Consider the following 22,323-nt stretch of genomic DNA (forward strand, 5'->3'; position numbering starts at 1 on the left):
GGGATATTCCAGACCATGACATCATGCTCATTTTATACAGTGACAGGAAGAAGGAGGAAGGGAAGGGCATTGAGAGAGATGGCATTTGTCTTCCCAAGTCTCCGTTATGCATGATTGTGCCTTGCTCTCCTGGAGATGCCTGCTCATGGGTAGCAGTGAATTAATTCCTGGTTTTGCTTTGCTTGTGTGCGTGGCTTTTGCTTCACCTATTACACTGTTTCTACCTCTACCTACAAGTTTTCTCACTTGTACCCTTCCACTTCAGTCCCTGGTACTGCTGGTAGGGGAACTGAGTGAGCAGCTACAAGGGGCCTGGGTTTAGCTAGGGTTAAACCAGGGCAAGGAAAAGAATCCCAAAGAAGTTCTGGAGCATCTATTTAAGGTAGTACATATCCGTGTATCAAACCAGGGTCTCAGCTTGGATATAAGCCACAAACAGCAATTATGAAGAGCTTTTACTATTAAGACAACACTAGGTTTTAACACATTTTTCCACTGGATCTATTCCACTTCACAGAACAGACTGTGTTCTAGCAATATGTACTTTGAACAGCTGTTGATATCATAAACATTTCAAACTTCTTGTTCATCACAAAAGACAATGACAGAGAACAAATAACAGGAAGTTAAACTGATTTTTGCAGACATCTCATTCAGCAGGAAGAGCAGAAGCAGGGATATTAACCCAGTTTCCCATTCAGGCTTGACACTGGAGTTCATTGAGCAATGTCAACATTTTCTAGGGTCCACTGACTTTTGGTGTTCAGCTTGAGACCCAGAACTGACCTCCTGCAGCAGACATTTCTAGAGCAATTCACAAAATGCAAGGGCTTGCAGATATGTCAGTTTTGCATGTATTAAAGTAAAATACAGCAGATTTTGGGGGGGGGGGGGGGGGGGTGAAGGGGGGAAGTTATCACTAACTCACCCCCGGCAAGAGAGAAACCTCAGAAAATTATTTAAGAGACAATGCTTTGCTGTCTAAGAGAACAGACATCATTGATCCTTGCATGTCAAAGATTGTAAGCCCATACAGTATCTGTAAATCAAGCGTCACCTCCAGCAGGCAGGGGAGGGTTGAGAAGCAAGCCCATACCAATAGCCACATGACAGAATTGTGAAGATGTTGATCACTGCCCAGGAGAGAAAGGGGCTCTTGTAAGTAACAGGACAGTGCTGCACACCATCTCCCCCCAACATTCCTTGCCAGCAGCACCTTTCTTACGCTGTCATCAACCTTTGGTACCTACAGCCACACAGGCCTTGCAGCTTGGGTGGGAAGTCTAAGTCTGACAGCTGGGCAACTCCAGCCTTCTCACAAGTCTCTCTTCACTCAGCTATTCCTATTCTTCACAGATAACAATTTCAATCAGTATATTTTAGAAGGCAAATTTAAAAAGCTAAAATTTAAATTTAAAGCTAAGTGACACAAACTTCTGTGTTTGATAATTTCCACAATTATACACTGCCATCTCCTCAATACTACAGCAAATATTCTTAAATACTGCAGAGGCTGCCTGCAGCAGTGTGATAGAATTCTGATCTTTCAAGTCTTGGGTTTTAGAAACGCAAATATTGTCAGTGCATGTAAGTATGGGACAAGTTTCCTTCACAGATCTGAAGGCAACGTGGCAGGCTACCTGTGAGCTACTCGGCCAGACATTACTTGACAGAGACCACGCTCATCACCAGTTCCATTAAAACAACAATCACTGAACACCACTACTACTGTTTTAAAAACTACAAAATTAAAACCTATTTACTAGGGTTTCTGAGGCTACAGAATTATACATCCCGTATTCTTAACAGTCATCAGTTATTCCTCAATCAGACTTAGGCTGTAACAAGACCCAGAACTTCTGTTGTGCACTGGACCAGCAGGCACACCACCAGCTCCAGCACAAACACAGCCTGGCACTTGGAGAAACCTACAGCTACACAGTACATCAGAGCCATTCTCCCCCCATAGAAATTTGATTCTTTTTGGACAAAGTCACTTGCATTCAGGACATTAACTACTGAGTAAGCAACAAGGCAAGTGGTTTCAAGTCCCATTTACCTCAATCTTGGTCAATGATAATCCATCTCATTTCAGCTCCTGGGGTTTTTGCTTTTTGTTTGTGAGATCTTTTTTGCTGGGAGATTGCTTGTGAGATTTTTTTTTAATATTTAAGACAAGAAGTCCAAATGCACATCTTGCAATCATCCAACATATCCAGTCAGTCACTTAAGTGACAAACCAGACATTTATTGAAGTCTACTAAACCTGAAATGCTGACCACTGTTATTCTGTTATAAACCCAACTAGAACAACAACTCATTGAAAGCTGGAAGACTACAGAATGAACACTGCTAAGATGTTTTAAATCAGAATTGTTGAAAAATGATGCCATCCCCCCCATGTTCTATTAACAAGCATGCCAGTTTATTCCTCAAAGTTATTCCAAAGAACATACAACCATGTAAGATTTAACTTGTCTTTGTTTTCTACGTTACCTTAGTTTGAAGGAAAAGTTGTGGCATTACAGTGATATTTTATTTTTTATGTCATCATAAAAATTTCCTACCACTAACCTAAGGCTTCTACCATTTTTTAGTAGGACACCATGTCGATACTCTTTATTTGGAGAAGGCCTCCAAAAGATGACTGCTTGTTTCACAACTGAATTTTTTATGAATGGGATAAGGGGCATTTGCTTAAATTGACTCCCTGAAGAGCTTTACTCGCTGACTTTGGATCAGTCTTTCCCAAAGGAATTCCAAATTAAACAAAACCTACTTTGACAATATAAGGAAGCTCCTCTGTGTTCCAGCAAACACTCACACTAACATTCGACAGAAATGACCAGTTACAATTCAAACTCTCAATATGGCTTTAATTTTAACTGGTTGTTGCATTTCAAAATCCTTTTTTATTGTTACATGTGGCTGGCACTAGTCTTGCAGAGAAAACCATCATAGACCATAGAAAATTTGGGGCTTCATGCTTTTGCAATAGTAAATCACTATGTAAGAGAACTGCTTGAATTAGCATTTTAATTGGTTCAATAAATTGGCAAATTCAAGCCAAACATTGGAAGTCTGACATGATCCTTAATTCTACTTTCTACATTCACACAGAGCAGCAGTGAACAAACAATTCTAGAGTTATATTTCTTGTTACATGTGTGCCTCAGAATCAATTCAAGGTACCAGGAAGCACCAGAAAGGCAGGGAACAACTTCATATGCAGTATGTAATATATACACACACCCACATAGACGTATGTTATACACAGACATACATATACATGTATTTACATACCTCTACAGATGTACGCACATACAGATATGTAGATACACTTGTGTGTGTATATATATGCTCTTGCTTATAGATATAAATAGAAGTCGTTTAATTTGTAGGAGCTCAGCAATTTAACTTCCACACCTGCCTTAGCCCAACCACATCCAATTCTTGGAAAGGGATGACCACACATTGTCTAATCTTCCAAAACAAATTCTTTCTCTTCAATCCTCCCCAAACTATCTTCATTCCTATTCAAGCTTTCTGTAATATTTACTTTCTTAGTGAAGCCCTGTTCCTCTACCTACCCCATCCTACTCTGAACTTCAAATTTCACTTAACTTTTGCTCCTTTTATTACAGTTTATTCCCTCTTGCCCCTGGTGGGGTTTTGGTTATTGCTATCTATCATTCCCCAACAGCTGCCATTCTTTGAACTCTTATTTTTTCATTTTTCACCTTTTCCCATCCCTTTTTCCCACTTCTCATTACACCTGACAACCTTCTACCTGAGGAAGATAATAGGTAACATGATGATACAACACATTCCTTGCCTCTTAAAACAAAGGTGTAAATGAAAGTGTTTTAGAAGTCTCAGACTTCAGCAATTCTGTAAGGGTGCCAACTATACAACACCTGAGACCAAGCATGCAAAGAAACATGCCATGCAAATCTTCATACTGCCAGCTATTAAAGTTAATTTTCTGGCACTGGAACACCACTGACTTTATACTTTTCACAGTTTTGGCTACAGCTCCAGTTAAGTCAATAAACTGTACCGCTTTAAGACACTGCTTTGATGCTTTGTGGCTTCATTTCCCCATAAAAAGTTTAATTCAGCAATTAACTTGATTCAATTTATCAGTGTTCCAGCTTTTATACTTGACTGGCAAGAAAAGACTGTTTTGAGTATCAAGGTAAAACAGCTACAGCTACACTTCTCAACCCTCAAATTAAACAGAAAATGGAACAGAATTTAATGTGATTTCTCTAGCATTCCTCATTAGCAGCCAATCCAATCAGAGAACATGCTCTAAGCTACCATCAACTCCAAAGTTTTCAATGCACGGATCATGTCTGCAGTGAGCTGTTAAATACATTCTCTGCTCCTACAGCACTCTGAGGGGAATCTGGCTCAAAGTGCAGACTGAAGAATCACCTATGCAAATATTTATTTTTCACAAGAAGTATTTTAAGGAACGGTTTTTAAAATAGTTTACATGTACAACAAGATCACTCTGCCACTCATGCAGGAAGTGCAGACATGATGAGAGTTGCTTTTTTTTTTTTTTTTGTATCTCAAGCTTCCCCTGGTTTCACTGAGGCTTATTCAAAATGTCCAAGTCTCACACTTAAAACTATACCAAATACATACAAGTGAGACTGATCCCATAACAGGTGTGTGACATCAGGAGGCAATAGAGGCAAGAGTCAGCTGTGCTACAGCAGTTATGTGTGAACACAAATCATTGCTATGGTTGTTACTGTAACAGGAAGACTGCCAAAAACAAGTTTAGAGTTCAGGAAGAACAACTCTAAAATGTGTTTTGTTTGTTTCATGATTTCTTTTTCTTAAAACTTTTCTTAGGTCAGGACGACTACATGAGAAGTAATTGCTCTGGTACCAGTGCTGGAGTCAGAAAAGACAGTTTTCCAATTGTATTTTGCTTACTAATGGAACTAAAGTTATAATTTTTAATCTTTCAAACACATCTAATCAAGCATACATACATACTTATCCACAGCAGCAGTTCACACAAAAGTTCTTTTCCATTGCAGTCTGCAATACATCATTCCTCTTTTGGAACTCTGCAACAGTTTCACTCTTCAGCTTCAGTTCTTAGTATTACATAAATAAATTCTAAAATGCTTCATAAATATAGATATATATTAAAAAGGGACTATCGGTTACTAACCTCCTTAATGGAGTCTTCATTAGGCAGCATTGAACACACACATGTGATGTAGGCTTGGCGAAAAGATGAAACGTTTGCAATTTCTGGAGAATCTGCACACAATTTCGACAAGAAAGTGGCTTGGGGGATGCAGTTTGACTTCATCAGGTGTTTTATTCGCATCTGCAGAAAGGAAGGCCCTTCTCGTGTAATCAATTTATTAGCTAGGAAAAGAAAAAATCCTTTGAGAATAGACCAGTTTACAGGCGACACTTAAATGAAATTGTCTCACTGAATTCACACTTATTTACAAATTTGTGTACAGTCACTGTTCCTAGGAAACTCTAGGCATGATTGCAAGTGACAGCAATGGACTGTCTTCTCCCAAACTCTGTAGGAAGAGAATGCTGGGCTACAGAAAACAGATGACACAGCCACCCCCACCATGTCCCCCGCAAAAGATAGCACCATTAAGATGTACGCCACAGCAATGGCTAAAGGATACTGATCACACCAGACAGACACCAGTAGTTTAACTAAAGTTCAGAATCATCACCTTTTAACTGTAGCTTTATATTCCAAAAATCAAAAAACATTTCAAGGCAATCATTATATGCTTTTCAACTGGAAAGTTTTCCACCCAAGCTGTTAAAACCCCATGTAATGCCAAAATACGTAAAATGAAGTTGAGGGTGAAAATATTATCTTTGTGGTACTTTTGAAGAATTGTGTTTAAGACATGCTAGGCTTACGCTCTTAAACAAGCAGATACAAGTAATCATTATGAGACTTGATGAACTAATTCAATAGTAAAAATCCCACTTCAGATTACTTTTGTAAATAGCTAGCAAAATTTACTTATTTGGATTAAATACCTCACAGATTTAGTTTAATTCTCTTCCCAGGTGTTTATCATAGAAACAGAATCCAGTTGGAAGGCACCGGCAAGTCCTGCTCCTCTCCTCAAAGGACTACTTCAAATTAAACTGCATGACTAAGAGCATTGGCCAAATGCTCCCTGAACTCTGGCAGGTTTGGTGCTGTGACCACTTTTTTGGGGAGTTTGTTCCAGTATCCAACCACCCTTGGGGTGAAGAACGTTTTCCTAATGTCTAACCTGTGGTTACCCTGACACAGCTTCATTCCAAGACTCCTGTCTTGCTGCTGGTCACCAGAGAGAGGAGATCAGCACCTCCTCCTCATAGCCTTCTTGAGGAAGGTGGAGACTGTGATGCAATCACCCTTCAGCATTCTCTTCTCCAGGCTCAACAGGCCAAGCAACCTCAGCTGCTCCTCAAGGCCTCTCCCCACCTTGGTCACAATCTAGTAGTCTGATGTCCTTCCTGTACTGAAGCACTCAAAACTCCTCAACTCAAAACAGGACTCGAGGTGAAGCTACCTCAGCACAGAGAAGAGCTGGGTAGTCACCGCCCCCTCAACTGGCTGGTGATGCTGTGCCTGATGCACCCCAGGACACAGTTGGCCCCTGTGGCTGCCAGGGCGTACTGCTTACTCATATTCAAGTTGCCATCAACCCAAACCCTCCAGATCTCTTTCCACAGGGCTGCTTCCCATCTCCTAGTTTGTCCATATAAGCAGGATTACCGTGTCCCAGGTAGAGAATTCATTACTTACTCTTGTTAAATTTCATATGGTTGGCGACTGCCCAGCTCTCTGGTCTATCTGGATCTCTCTATAAGGCCTCTGCTCTCAAAGGAGATCACAGATCCTCCTAACATTGTATCATCAGCAAATTTATTTCATGTACATTCAACTTCTGGACCAAGATAATTTATGAAGACACTAAAGAAACCCTACCAGTGACTACTGGTCACCAGCCTAACATAATCTCATTTACAATAACCCTTTGCACCTGACCTTTCAGCTCACTTCTCATCCAACATACAATGGATTTATCAAGCTGTCTCCTGGACATTTAATCCAGGGATGCTGTGAGAGACAGCATCAAAAGCTTTGATAAAGTACATGTGCTTTGCCTTGGCTGGTTGTCGTGGTTTGACACTGGCCAAATGCCAGGCACCCATGAAAGTTGCTCACCCATCCTTCCCCTGCTACAGCTGGGCAGAGGAGAGAAAAATATAATGAAGGCTTCATGAGTTAGCGCCACGAAAAACAAGGAGAAAACACTCCAAGGGCAAAACAGGCTCAACTTAGAGGTACAGAGCAATTTATTATTAACAAAATCAGAGGAGGATAATGAGAAGTAAAATAAGCCCTTAGAAACACCTTTTCTTCTCCCAATCCCTCCCCCCTTCCCACCAATAGCACAGGGAAACAGAGCATGGGAGTTTTGGTCAGTTTGTCACCCAAGGTTTTTCTTCCACTGCTCAGGGAGAGGAGTCCTTCCCCTGCTGTGCCGTGGGGTCCCTCCCATGGGAGACAGTTCTCCGCGAATTTCTCCAGCATGGTTCCAATCTCATGAGCAGCAGTCCTGTCAAAACTGCTGCAGTGTGAGCCCCTCCAATGGGCAAACAGCCCCCCCAAAACTGCTGTGGCATGGGTCACTCTTTCACGGGGTGCAGTCCTCCAAGGGCAGGCTGCTCCAGCTTGAAAGCAGGGGCCCCCTCTCTCCACTGGGTCTCCCACTGGATCACTGCCTCACACAGATATCCACCCACTTCAGCGTGAGGACCTCCCCCATTGGGCTGTGGATGGATCTCTGCATTCCCCGTGGATCCCCATGGGCTGCAGGTAGACAACCTGCTTTACCATGGTCATCACCACGGCCTGCAGAGGAATCTTGGCTCTGGCACCTGGAGCACCTCCTCCCCCCTCCTTTTCCACTGATCTTGGTGTTTCCATGTTGTTTCCCTCACATGTTCTCATCTCCTCATCTTCTCTAGCTGGAATTCAAATTACCCCCACTGTGTTTTGATTTTCTTCTTAAATATGTTATCACAGAGACATTACCACCATGTCTAATTGGCCCAGGCTTAGCCAGAGGCATGTCCATCTTCAGAGCCATCAGGGAATGGCTCTGCCAGACATGGTGGAAACTTCTAGGAGCTTCTCACAGAAGCCACCTCCATGGCCCCCCCACTACCAAGAACCAGGCCATGCAAAACCAACCAATGATGAAATCGTGCTTCAGAACAGCTGTGGTGCTATTTCCAGCTTAACATAAACATCTACAAAAAGCCTTGATAAAAGTCTCCAGATCTGTGTATCATTCAAAAGACTCTTGCAAATTAAGAGAGACTATTCAACACATTCTTATACTACATGTAGTAATGCATATGAACCAAGGAACAAACTGGCTGATGAAATGTAAAAAAAAACCATGGAAATGCATGAGACATTCTGATAGAACACATACTAGAATGGTGTTCTGCAGAAACTGTAGTCAGTCAGTTAACTTTGGTGCCTGCAAATGACTCTGGCTTAGTCAAAAAAGAATGCTTGCTTTAGACTAACAACTTAATGAAAATATTTCTATTCAATGGCTCTTCCACTATATTAGCATCTTATTATTACTATGCAAGATGGATAGTTAGCAAACCAATGGTATATAAATTTCTGAAAGAGAGGATTGCATATAACACAGAACAAGAAAGTTTTCATGCTTTCTGCACTTAAATAATTGCCCAAATAGAACAGTGTGTTCTAACAGACGCTACACTAGTTGGCAGAAAACTCACAATGTGCACCTGAACAGAAAATTCATTTCAGGCTGTGGTGGTGTATTCCCCCTCCCACACTCCTTTCCAGGCTGCAGAGTGATTGAGATTTTTTGAGTGATCTCAAGCACACTCATTCGGGACACAGGCATCAGGTACCTACCACGTGCCTGTAGTGAAACTTACTTGTATTCTACAGGAGTCAGCTCAGTGGTCCATTAGAGAATCATTTTAAGATTTAAGTCTATGGTAATGGTTTCTGTTTTTCATAGGAAAAATCTCTGAGCATTAAACTCTTGACCCAGTGACACTTCACATTAAAGGAACTTCAATGGTTAAAGCAAAAAGAACTGCCTGACCAAGAGGCAGCCTGCAGTAACATCTCCAGTTGCTAGGAAATAAGCCTCCTCTCTTCCTTAAAAATTGCATCTGTATGACACTGTGCTTGAATAGTTATCAAGGAAAGCTAACAGTGCTTCAATATAGGTATTTGATGTAAGAGACTGCTACCACAACACAATGGCCAGGAGACCACTACTAAGGGAAAACTCCCAGAAAGCTGGCTTACCCAGTATCAGATCAGTCACCTCTCCAAGTGGAAAACTGCTTTTCATGGTCCTAGAAGGAATGGGGTTTAGTGCCCACAAGCAATTCAAAGCAATTCTGTAAGTGCCTCTTTCTATACCTCTTGGCTCACAGAATACTTTTTTTTTTTTCAGGTCCATAAGAGGAATAAAATACTCTTTTTACCTCCTCTAAGAATTATTTAGATTCTTCTTGATTACATAGCTAGACATGCACATGGCAACTCCTTAAATGAAGTTTTACTGACATGTCAGTCAGCTAGTTAAGACATGGGAAATATTTTAAGAGTACCTACACTCAGCCAAATTAAACACTTTCAGTTTAACAGTTACACTTTTATCTTCCAGCACAAATGAGAGAAACTTCGATGAAGGTTGACTCTCTGCCAGTATGCACAAGAGTCTCAACTTGCTGCAGTCTTTCAGAGTACTCAGTAAGCACATGCTCCCCAAGGGTGGCAGGTCTGTGCCCTCGGGCCAATTCCTTCATACCTGAGGGAGTGTGTAGTGAACTCTGCAAAGGAGGCAAATGACAAACTGAGCTCCTCTGTCATGCAGATGTAAGTGATTATGGTAGGAGCAACATTCAGAAATTAGTCACTAGTCAGACATCTGTCTTAGCACTTAGCTTTATTCTAAAGTGGAAAGTTTCCTCTTTTCCTGAAAAAGGAACAAAACCTGAGGAACAGACATCAAACTGAGAAGAGCTGTTTTCCCTCAGAGAACCTAATTTTGTACTCAATCCTAAATCTGTTACATTTCCATACATGTCCATGAACAGACTTTCTTGTTCCTTTTCTTCCTAGATCTCCTGCTGTTATGTGTTCTGTCACAGTGTTCTATGAAACATCTCAAGACTAAAACAGCTTGCTATAAAAATCAGTGCTGATACCCTGCAACCCTTCCCTCTTCCAAACCCTTTAGCGAAAAGGGCAGTGCAGTTTCAAACTCTACACATATCTTAGGAGCTTTCTTAAGCCAGGACCAAAAAGTAAGGATAAGAGACTCCCCCCTCACCCAAAACACTTGCAGTAAAAGATAATTTAAGTTACACCAGAATATTGTGAATACAACCTTTATAAAGCATGGGTGGCACTAGAGCATGAGAAGACTGTGGTCACTATGATAAACATTCAAGAGAAACAGCATCTTGGGTGAGCATTTCTGCAGAAAATCCCTGTGGAACAGGACAATAGGACAATGTGCTGAAGCGCACTAACAAATGTTAAGTATGTACAACTGACACTGAGGTCTGTATACTATACAACAGCAGTGTGTTGGACAGTTATCCCAGCTTTCCTATAAACCAACTCTCATCCCGACAGACATACTAAGTTGTTGGTATTCATCTGTTGCACTCAGCAACAAGCTCACCCCAATCTCCTTGTTTCAGGATATGTTTGTTAAGACAAAGGGCGGAGGGGGGAAAGTCTTGGAATCAGAGTATTAAAGCTAGCTGCCTGAGGCCTGTGCCTGAGGCACAGAACTATGTGGGATGTCATAACTGCTGAACAGCATCAATTATGGTCACGTCAGGATGCTGGTATCATCTAGTCACCTAAAAGGCCTAAGTTGAAATTATTTTTTTTAATGGCCCTTTCCTCAAGCAAATATTAATGCCCCAAACAACCATCCTCAGCCAGCTGACAGTAAAAATCAGGAACCATCAACCTAGCACACAGCAGTGCAATTTATAAAAGCTATAGAAGCAGCAGACAGAACCCAAGCTGCTATGAAACTTTTGCTGGAACAAATTTGGTAAATCATATTTATATTCGATGTCAGTTCCTTTTCCAGGCCAGTGCATTAAAAAAAAAACAAAAAACAAACAAAAAAACCATTAAGAACTGTAAACAAGAAAGGCAGGAACCTGACACACCTTCAGGATTGTTCACTCAAGTAAGCATCTGATGATCATTAACGGGAACTACCAGTTCACAAAACAGCTCCAGCTATGTTGGAAAACATATTAGTTTAAAAATTTTTTATATATGACTTTAGCCATATATATCTTTGCCCCAGGGGAAGGAAACTGAAGCTTCTTTCCAGGGCACTCTTTCTCTAGGTGAGGCCTGATGGGCTTAGCATTTCCACAGACTGGAAATGGGAGTAGCTCCAACAAGATAAGGCCATCTAAAGAACATCAACAGAACATCAGCAGCCATCTACGGAACATCTACTCCAGACTCTGCCTCTGGCAGAATTGGAGACATCTCCTCTGGAAAAGAGGGATAAGAAAATCAAGGAATGAAGATCTAATTAACATCAGAAGCGAAGAAATCCAGATCCAATAGGAGACCAAATACTGAGAACTATACAACTTGAGACCAATGAACACTGACCCAATTAGCTTCTATGAGTTTTGACTGTGTAAGAGATCTGAAAAATCTAGTAAAGGTCATGTGTCATGGAATAATTCTCTCTGCACACCCGGGCTATGTGTGGATGAGATGATTTCTGTGGTACATCCTGGCCAGAGAATAAAGTAATGCCTTGACTCTCTAACATTAAAAATGTTGTTGGGAGGGTTTTTTGTTTTTCTCGCCATTTCGGTGACAGCTAGGCAAACTGAGCAACTCTCACATCTGGCTTACCAGTGACTCACGGCAGCAAAAAGTAGGAATGCTTTTCAGGTACTCATCACAAAAACCCAAAAAGCGTGAAATACAAACTATTCAAAGAAACTAAGCTTCAGACAACTGAAAAAAGACACTCTGTGAAGCTGCTGTTGTATTGTAGGATAAAATGGCAGTTTGACTAAGGCAACTGAAAATCCATTGCACTGGAGCTCCTTCCACAGTCCCTACTCCCACGCCTAACAGCAGAACTACCATCCCTTCTGGGACCTGCAGGAAGTACATTTTGATTCCTCCTATTTGTATCAAATGGAGCCTACTACTAGCACAGAACATCATACAGATCAAAGAAGTGACACAAGTGAAAGAAGGAAGACAAACCTCGTAACTCATCAGTGACTTACAATCTACTACAGAAACTAGCTTTTACTTCATATGATTCTGAAGGTAAAAAAGGATTAAGTTGATTTAGTAGACATCTAGAGATAGTTGCTTAATACCAGCTCCAACCATGTCCTATATGAGGCCAAGAGACTAATTCCAGCTGCTCAGACGGAGTTTCTGCAAGAGAAATAAAATCACAGCAGCATTTGACTGCCTGGCATAGAGAAAAGACAGGACTGAACAAAGAAAAGGAAGTAAAATAAAACCAAGATTTTACTAATCATAACCCATGGTATAATACAGCTTCATGGATCAGTTCGTATGTCAGCAGTAACTTCTATAGTCACTAAATCACATTTGTCTGATGATGTCAATAAGATAAACCAGTTACATTATCAGCACAATCTAGGAGTCAAAATATTTTCCATGCCGTAATATACCATAATGGCATAGAGAGCAGGATTTCTTTAAGTTTTCATTTTGCCTTGTACCAGAGCATAGGGTAACAAGTCTGGCACATAAATCTTGCCTTCTGAGAAAAAAGAAAATTTTACCTATGGCCTCAATCTACTTAGAATCATACAGTATCTTGAGGTACAAGGGACCCATAAGGATTACGAGCCCAACTCCCTGCTCCTCACAGGACTGCTTCTCTTCTGCTGCATAACAATATGCATTATTTTGACTTCTTTGAAATGTTATTGGATAGCTGGCAACAGCTACAGGAGACTGAACTTTATGCACTTTGTTGTCTTTCACAGTCTTATGTTCTTTCCTACAACTCGCTGCAAATCTTCAATACCTCTTCACTATACTCTTAGTCTTCCAAAAGGCTAACAAAACCAAAAAACACCAAATAAAACCCCTTCCATCCCACGTAATGTAATGGCACTAAATTATTTAACTACTGAAGCATTACTTTATAGTATGTATAGCTATTAAATATTGTGATTCCCTGCCACTGTTGTCTGCAGGGACAGTGCGAAGAACGACACAGAATTCAAGTCCAGGATAAATGGCATTATTGGGTGCTTGACCATACACCTCCCAGAGTGATTGGCTGAATGCTACAATGCCTATTTCAAAATATTTTCTTCAGTGAACCAAAACAATATCCACTGCATTCTCACAACACCCTGCACCTGCAAATAGTTTACAAAATAGCAAACTGTCTCTCAGCTAGTTTGCAGGAGAATGGAGATTTTCACAAGAGACTGTAAAAGGTGGAAAATTTTTCCGCTAGCCTCTTCAGCATCTACAATTCCCCATCTCCCTATTTTCCCATTTCCACTACTAATAATGCTACTACTATCTACCACTTTCACAGTACTTGCTGCAAGCCAAAGGAGTAGAGCAGAACAGGACAGCACTCTCACATAGTGCTCTCCTTGTCTTTCTACATGTCTGATACCACACTGAGCTCTGCTAGTATTTACTGTTCCCTGCACTGTTAGTTGAAAACACTCAAGCAATATGTAAACCATCCTGCTTCGGTGCTAAGAAGACACACTCAGCTCAGAAAGATCATCTAGCTATGTCTAAGCAGCTATGCTGTGTGTCCACAGGCCACAAGGATGACACTTTTCTCAGTTTATCTGCTCTTTGATACCCTGAAAGCAAGCAAAAAACCAAACTAAGCTTGCTGAGATTGCCACAAATGCAAGACACACGGTAGAAGCAACATTTTAAGCAGATATTCAACTTCTCAGAAGTTCCCTTTACTTAAAATGTCTAACACTTCACTTGAGAAATGTGCTTTTTCCAGATTTGTCTAATACAGGATTCCGGAATCACATTCAGACTTTTTAGGGATGCCTGTGGACTATTCCAGACTACCTGAAAATGCACCTGTGCAGAAGAGCTCCAATGAATGTCACAGAATCAACTGTGTTGGAAAAGACCTTTTAGATCATCAAGTCCAACCTATGACCTAACACTACCTTATCAACTAAACCATGGCACTGAGCATCACATCCAGTCTGTTTTTAAACACCTCCAGGGACAGTGACTCCACCACCTCCCTGGGCAGACCACCCCAGTGCCCAATCACTCCTTCTGCAAAGAATTTTTTCCCAATGTCCAGCCCAAACTTCCCCACGTGCAGCTTAAGACTCTGTCCTCATGGCCTCCCAGTGGTTGCCTGGGAGAGGAGGTTGACCCCTACCTGACTACAACCTCCTTTCAGGGAGGTGTAGAGTGTGATCAGGTCTCCCCCGAGCCTCCTTTTTTCCAGGCTAAACAACCCCAGCTCCCTCAGCCGCTCCTCCTTCACTAGCCTTGCTGCCCTTCTCTGGACATGTTTGAACATCACGACATCGTTCCTAAAGGATCCCCTTCGTGGGGGGCCCAGAACTGGACACAATACTCAAGGTGCAGCCCAACCACTGCCAAGTACAGTGCCAGAAGCACTATCCTAGTACTGCTAGCCACATTATTTCTGATACAGACCAAGATGCCACTGGTTTTCTTGTCCACATGGACCCACTGCTGGCTCATGTTCAGTCAGCTGTCAACCAGTGCCCCCAGGTCCCTTTCTGCCTGGCCGCTGTCCAGCCACTCTGTCCCTAGCCTGCAGTGCTGCAGGGGGGTTTTGTGGCCAAAGTGTAGGACCCAGCACTTGGACTCACTAAACCTCATATTGCTGGATTCAGCATATCGATCCAACCTGTCCAGATCCCTCTGCAGAGCTCTCCTACCCTCCAACAGATTGACGCTCACATGCAGCTTGGTGTCATCTGCAAATTTGCAGATGGTGGACTCAATCTCCTCATCCAGATCATCAACAAAGCTATTTAACAGGACTGGGCCCAACACTGACCCCTAGGGGACACTGCTAGTGACTGGCTGGAGCACCATTCATCAGCATTCTCTGAGCCCCGCTGTCCAGTCAGTTCCTAACTCAAAGAACACCCGCCCAAGCTGTGGGCTGACAGCTTTTCCAGGAGTATGCTATGGGAGACGGTGTCAAAGGCCTTGCTGAAGCCCACGTAGGCAACATCCACAGCCTTCCCTGCATCAACCAAGCAGGTCACCTGGCCATAAAAGGAGATCAGGTCACTCAGGCAGGACCTGCCCCTCCTAGACCCATGCTGGCTGGGTCTGATCCCCTGGGTGTCCTGTATCGCCTGTCCATGTGATCATACTCAGGATGCTCTGTTCCATAACCTTGCCAGGCACTGAGGTCAGGCTGTGTCTTGGGGTGACTTTATGATGTGTATCTCATATCGCTGCCCTATGCCCAGAAATTAATTTTTGTGCCTTTCTATGCCTTTAAGCCGAGCCTGAGAGGGGGAAGGAAAAACTGAGCAAAACTTTTTCAAAGCAGTTTGCAGCTTGTTCAAGGTCACACAGAGATAGCAACTTTTTTTTTCAGCTGTGGCAGGAGAGCAAGAGGGAAGGGAAGCACCCAGCTTGCTTTTCTTTCCAGTTGGCTTTTGGCAATTTTTTTTTTCCTCAGCTCCTTTTCCTTCAGAAAGTTGAACTTTTGTTTTCCTGGGACTTTGGTTTTTCTTCCTTTTCTCTCTGCTGGACTGTTTCAACATCATAATACATTGGGAGGACTTTCCACCGAGGCCTTGGCCCTGGAGGTGGGCCCACCTCCTCATCCCAACTCCAAGGAGGGGGAGAGAGAGATCTGCAGAAGGACTCTGAAATTTTCCCAGGTTTCTCTCAGCAGATTGAGAGGTTTTATTATTTAACATAATTATCTTTTTCCTGTGTGTTTGTTAAATAAATAGTTTTTATCTCTTTCACTTTCCTTTGAGGAAAATTTATTTACTCCCGAACCTGGTGGGGGAGGGGTGGTTGTGACCTGCCTTCTCTCAGAGGATATATTTCTAAATTTGGCCAAACCGGAACAGGCTGACAGGCCTGGAGGTTCCTGGATCCTCCTTCTGGCCGTTCTTGTGAATGGGTGTCACATCAGCCAGCTTACAGGCACCTGGGACCTTCCCAGTGAGCCAGGACTGATGATAAATGATGGAGAGCAGCTGGGTGAGCTCTTCTGACAGCTCCCTCATCACCTCAGGATGGATCCCACCTGGTCCCACAGACTTGTGAGCATCTAAGTGGCTCAGCAGGTCTCTAATTGCTTTTTCTGGATTACAGGGAGGGGCTATTCTGCTCCCCATCCCCATCTACCAGTTCAGGAGACCAGCTGTCCTGAGAACGACCTGTCTTTCTGTCTTTCTGTTGAAAACTGAGGGAAAGAAGGAGTTAAGTACCTCAGCCTTTTCCTCATCTTTAGTTACTATATTCCCCCCGCATCCAATAAAGAATGGAGGTTGTCCTTGCCCCTCCTTGTGCCATTAACATATGTATAAAAACATTTTTTATTATCCTTCACAGAAGTAGCCAGATTAAATTCTAATTGGGCTTTTGCCTGTCTAATTTTCTTCCTACATGACCTAGCAACATCCTTAAACATTTCCTGAATTATCTGCCTCTCTTTCCAAAGGTGATACACCCTCTTTTTCCCCTTAGTTCCTTCAAAAGCTCCTTGCCCATTCAGGTCAGTTGTCTTCCCCACTAGCTCATCTTTTGGCATATAGGGATACAGTCTGCTCCTGCACCTTCAAGATTTCTTTCCTGAAGGATGTCCATCCTTCCTGGACCCCTTGTTTTTTAAGGGTTGTTTCCCAAGGTACTCTCTGAATCAGTCTCTCAAACAGGCCAAAGTCCACCCTCCAGAAGTCCAGAGCAGAAGTTTTGTTAATGCCCGTCCTCATTTCACCAAATATTGAGAACTCTTATTTCATGGTCACTGTACCCCAAACGGCCTCCAACCACAACATCTCCCACCAGCTCTTCTCTGTAAACAGCAGATCTAGTGGAACTCCATCCCTAGCAGGCTTGCTCACCAGCTCTGATAAGGAGCTATCCTCCACACACTCTAAGAACCTCCTAAACTGCCTCTGCTCTGCTGTGTTGAGTTCCCAGCAGATATCTGGCAGGCTAAAGTCTCATACAAGAACAGGGGCTGGTGATCTTGAAACATCCTCCAGCTGCTTGTAGAACAATAAATCTACCTCTTCATCCTGGCTGGCTGGTCTATAACAGACTAGACTCCCACCAGGACGTCAGCCTTGTTGGCCTTCCCTGACTCTTCCCATAGGCACTTGATCTTACTGTCAAGAGCCTCCCTAATATACAGGGCCACCTCTCCACCTCTTCTCCCTCCCCTGTCTCTTCTGAGGAGCTTGTAGCCAACCATTGCAGCGCTCCTGTCATGCAAGTCATCTCACCACATTTCCATGATGGCAACTACATCAAAGCTCTCCTTCTGTACCATGGCTTCCAGCTCCTTTTGTTTGTTACCCATTGTCCTGGTTTAAAGGACAGGTGTCTGCCAAGGAAGGCAGTAACCTCCCCTGGAATGGAAAATATGACCCCCTTCCCTCCAAACTATTATAACCTTGAAATTATGGGGCCTTCAGGCAAAGATATGGGAAAAGGAATGAAATGTTTTAGTAGTGTGTATGTGTGTGTGTATATATATGTATAACAAGGCAAACAAGCAACAACAGCAGCAACAACAAACAGAAACAGACACCCAGTAGCAACCTTCTCTCAGCAGTCAAGCACTTTTCCCTTCGGTGTAGTTACGGTCACAGCCGGCAGGGGCGCTGTTCGCTCCCGGCCAGGTTGGGCAGGTGTGATGGCTCCCCCGCGGCTGCAGGGGGCGCTGTGGCGCGAGCTTGGTCATCTCTCTCCATGCAGTAATGGCAGGTGAGCTGGCAGAAGAGATGAAAAAGAGGCTTCCTTTGCAAACCCACAGGGGCAGCTGGTCCCAGTGCCCCTCCGGATGGTGAGATGGGCTGTAGCAGGGATTTCGGAGCAGCAGGCTGGAATGGCAGAGGCAAGCGGACCCCAGGGTGGCAAACAAAATGTAGCAGAAACTCCGTGGCCATAGCAGGAGCCAGAGGGGATCCGGCAGACACAAAAACCCTGAAGTAGCAGCAGAAAACAGCGAGGCTGGACAGCGGCAGCCGGGCTCCTGCAAAAAGCCGGGAGATGCTCCCTTGGAGGGCTGGGGAGGGTGTCAGGGTCCCGGGTTTTCCCCTGAAGCACCTGAGCAGATGGTGAGGGTCCTTTCCAGTGAGATCGGGTGTTAATAAGGTCCCAGTTCAACAGCTGCTCTTAGGAGCAAAGCCTCACCCACAGTAAGGAAGAAGTAGTAAAGGACAAAACTCCACGGTGGCAGCAAATTCTCCCCGGCAGCAACAGCGCTGTCTCCTCCAGTTCCGAGAGCAAGAGAAAGCTAAGAGCTGAGCCCAGTCCCTCACCTCTCAGCCAAAATCTCATGGTATCTCCACACTTCCCAAGAGAAAGCCCCTGAGCTAAGAGACTGTAGCCAGCTGCACCCTTCCCCTCACCTTAGCCACTTCTTTTGTCTCTCGTAAGTATCCTCATTACCATCTCTTAGGCAACAAATAGGAGAAAATTACCTGAAAGAAGATTATCCTAACCTCCAAAACCCATGCTGCATGCATTAGTGTACATGCACTTTAGCAGTGCTGCTGATTCAACCCTGACTCTGGCTTACCACACTTGGGCTCATCTCTGGAGAGCCTGGTTTCATCCTGTTCTCCCTTCAAACTTAGTTTAAAGCCCTCTCAGTCAGCCCTGCCAACTCATGGACTAGAATCCTTTTGCCCTTGTTATATAGATGGAACTCATCCGATTCTAGCAGGCCAGGTGGCATAAAACTTGCCCCATGATCAAAACACCCAAAATTCTGCTGATGGCACCAGCCCTTAAGCCATTCATTGATAACATGGGTTCTCCTGTTGCTTTCATAATTCATCTCTGCTACTAAAGAAACCAAGCAGAACACTATTACAATATCCCGCAGTGGCAGGGAGGAGAAGAGAGATCCAGCAGGCAGGAATTGTGCAGCAAGATTAATTTATTTAATTATTTTACAAACTCTTTTATAGACTCTTTTCTTCATAGTCTAATTGGACAAAGGATCAGCCACCCCCTGGGGCGATTGGCTAAAATCCTAAAACATCCATTGTCAAAATTTTTTTCTACTGTACCATAAACAAAGCTCTGCAAGGTCGCAGGTGTTCATAGTTTATAGAACTCTGCTAATATCTTCTGAGAGAGAAAAGTATCTCACGGGACTGGAAAGAAGCAAGAAAGATTCTTGCTAGCAGCAATATTGTATCCACAGAACACCACCTGCACTCCTGCCCCATCAACCAACTGAGCCAGACCCTTGAAGTTCCTTTTAATTACCCTGGTGCCCTTCTTGTTGACCTGACCACTGCCACCCTGAACAACCAGCAGTGGGTAAAGGTATCCTGTTGCCTTTGCTTGCATCCAATGAGGATGAGGACAACTCTTCTGAGCATCTATTCAGATCTAGCTAAATAGACAAATATGTACAAAATAATGACCTCTAAGAAATCAATAGTTTCAGGTTGCCAAGTGATCTCAGAAATGGACACCTACATACTGCCCAATTCAGCACAGTCAGAGATGTGTCAAACAATCAGTTTGTCAGCAAAAACTTCAAACAAAATTTAAAGCCAAAGCACTTAAACTATTCTGTCCTATTCCTGATGAAGTCAACAAGCAGTCTGACCTATATCAAAGGTCATTCCACGCTGAAACAAAAATGCATAGCAGCAATCAATAATATAGGCGCTGCTAAAATGAGCCACATGGGTAAGAAGCAAATTAATCTATAATGGAGTCCACACAGATGCATATAAGGACATCAATCCTACTGGAATTCACTCCAGTCCTACAGAACAGCTCTTGGCCTGCCGCATGTAAAGGAGTTTGCAAAGCCAGCTAACCCTTAACCCTTCCTGGTACACAACTTTTCAAGTAAGGAACTCTTCAACAGATGGAAGTTTCCAGGAATATGGGCCAATTTTGAAATGGAAGTCCTTTTAAGCAGAAATACACTTAGAGCAGTAACTGTTCAACTGGATGGCCTACCACCACTGCCAATGAAAAACTCCAAGGCAAGATGTTAGTACAGAATGCAATTCTTTTCAAGATCTGCTGGAGATGGGATTAAATGCTGTTTGCAGTTGTCTTAGTTTCTTTGGCCAAGGATGAGAGGTGGGCAGAGCCTGGAACCATATGAGCCTAGGCTATTATTCTATTACTCCCACTTCATCACTGGGGTGCAAAAGTAAAGGATTCTCACTTCTGGGAAGAAGGGGGCATGGCTTTGGGGGGAGGAACAAGGGAACGTGCAGAGGAACCGCCACCACTCTTGTTCCTTTCTTCCAAGGGAAGAAAGGAAATGGAATGGTGGGATGGCTCCAGTCCTGCCAGACAGGTTTGTCCATCACTGTTTTCATTGTCTCAGGCTTGGGAAAGGAATATGAGTGAGGATAATTTGTCCACCATTGTTTCTTTTTTCATTGTCCGGGGCTTGGGGAAAAGACATAAGGTGTGCTGACACTGCCTTTTTAATTGTCTTGAGAGGTGCAGTGGTGTGGTCTTTGGTCCTGCTGAGTTTCTTAGAGAGCATTTTTGCATGTAATCACCTTCTTTTATAAACTGTTGTTATTGGTATTGTTGTTGTCACTGTTCATTTTCTTATCTCATTGCTGTTTTCAAGTTCTTATTTCAACTCTGCCTTTGTCTCCCTCTCACCAGAGGGATCGGGGAAAAGGGAGGTGAATGGGGCTTAATGTTTCCAGCTGAGTTTAAACCACAACAACAGTTCAAATGTTTACTGGGTTTGTAAGTGCACCCAATTCCAGCCTGCCATATCCTCCTGCCTATGGAGGCTGTTAATGCCATTCAGTTCCGTGGATGGAATTCCAGTATCTTTTTGTTCTCCTTTAATTTTTAAGACAATATTTTAAACTCTTCTTTCCTTCTATATTATTTTTAACTTTAGACTACCAGAGGTAAACTGCAGTCTAGTGCACTGTTAATGAAAGACATAAAATACCTACAAGCACTTAATGGTAGCACAAATGGGAAAAAAATTCAGAGTAAAGGAAGAATTTAACAGAAGACATTAGAAAGACTATATTACATAAAGTGACACTAGCACCTTCTTCTCCTCACCTCCCAAAAGTTTCTGATTCAAGATCTTATTTCCATAGTCTAAACACAAAGTGCTTCCCAGCCTAGAGTTAATAATACTCCACACTGCCGTCCCACATGAATCTTTTAAGCCTCTGAAAAGTGTGGACATACTCAATTCCTCCCTGTAAAGCATTCAGGAAAACATTTAAAAGCACAGTTATGAGAAACAAACCACCTCAGGAAGAAAAATTTCTATATTTTTATGATGAAAAAAGAAATAATTCTTAAATGGAGTTTCAAAATATTCAAATTGATGGATAGTACAGCCCAAGCAGAGATGCATTGGTGGTATTATTCAAAATGCCAGTGAGACAGTTTCATAATAATTATTATTTACCAATATATGAATACTACTGCACAGTACAATTTAAAATGCAACTCTTTTCTGACTTCAAATCACTGCTTACTCACCAAAACTGCACCAAGTAATTTCTGAACAACCACACATCATCTCTAAAAACACGCTCTTACCTTCCTCAGTTTCTACTGGTTGCTGGGATAGAACTTTAAGAAGAACTGGATTTTTCCATACCCCTTCCCTTGTGATATCCACCAATATTTGGAGGTTGTTATTCCCAAATTCCAGTAAAGCATCATGTGAATCCTATAAAATGTAAAAAAAAAGTCATTAAAAGTCTTAGCTAAAAATAAAGCCAATGTAATTTTATATTATCTATCCTAATATTTCACTATATTCTAATACTTTCACACTATTCCTCTCAGTCATTACTGCTTTGACAAGTTTTCATTGGGATTTTAGTAGTTCCATGTACTTTCACTTCTCTAATCCTACAGCAAAACTTTCCCATTTCAGATTACTGAGTTGACCGAAATGGCTTAAATCCAAAAGCTTATTCTGCAGTTGTAACTCTTCTGCAATTTTTACATTTCTCCATGTA

The 22,323-nt window shown here is 42.6% G+C and overlaps 1 protein-coding gene across 1 annotated transcript in view; it reads right to left on the bottom strand.

Annotated features, from left to right (window-relative positions):
- The window catches only part of RLF (RLF zinc finger), a 60,556-nt gene that overhangs the window by 15,950 nt on the left and 22,283 nt on the right, over positions 1–22,323 (bottom strand). Inside the window, 2 exon segments of the mRNA XM_039564643.1 lie at positions 5,198–5,400; positions 21,896–22,028. Of these exon segments, the coding sequence (XP_039420577.1) occupies positions 5,198–5,400; positions 21,896–22,028 (336 nt within the window).

Source organism: Corvus cornix, chromosome 23 (genome assembly GCF_000738735.6).
Source record: "Corvus cornix cornix isolate S_Up_H32 chromosome 23, ASM73873v5, whole genome shotgun sequence".
NCBI lineage: Eukaryota > Metazoa > Chordata > Aves > Passeriformes > Corvidae > Corvus > Corvus cornix.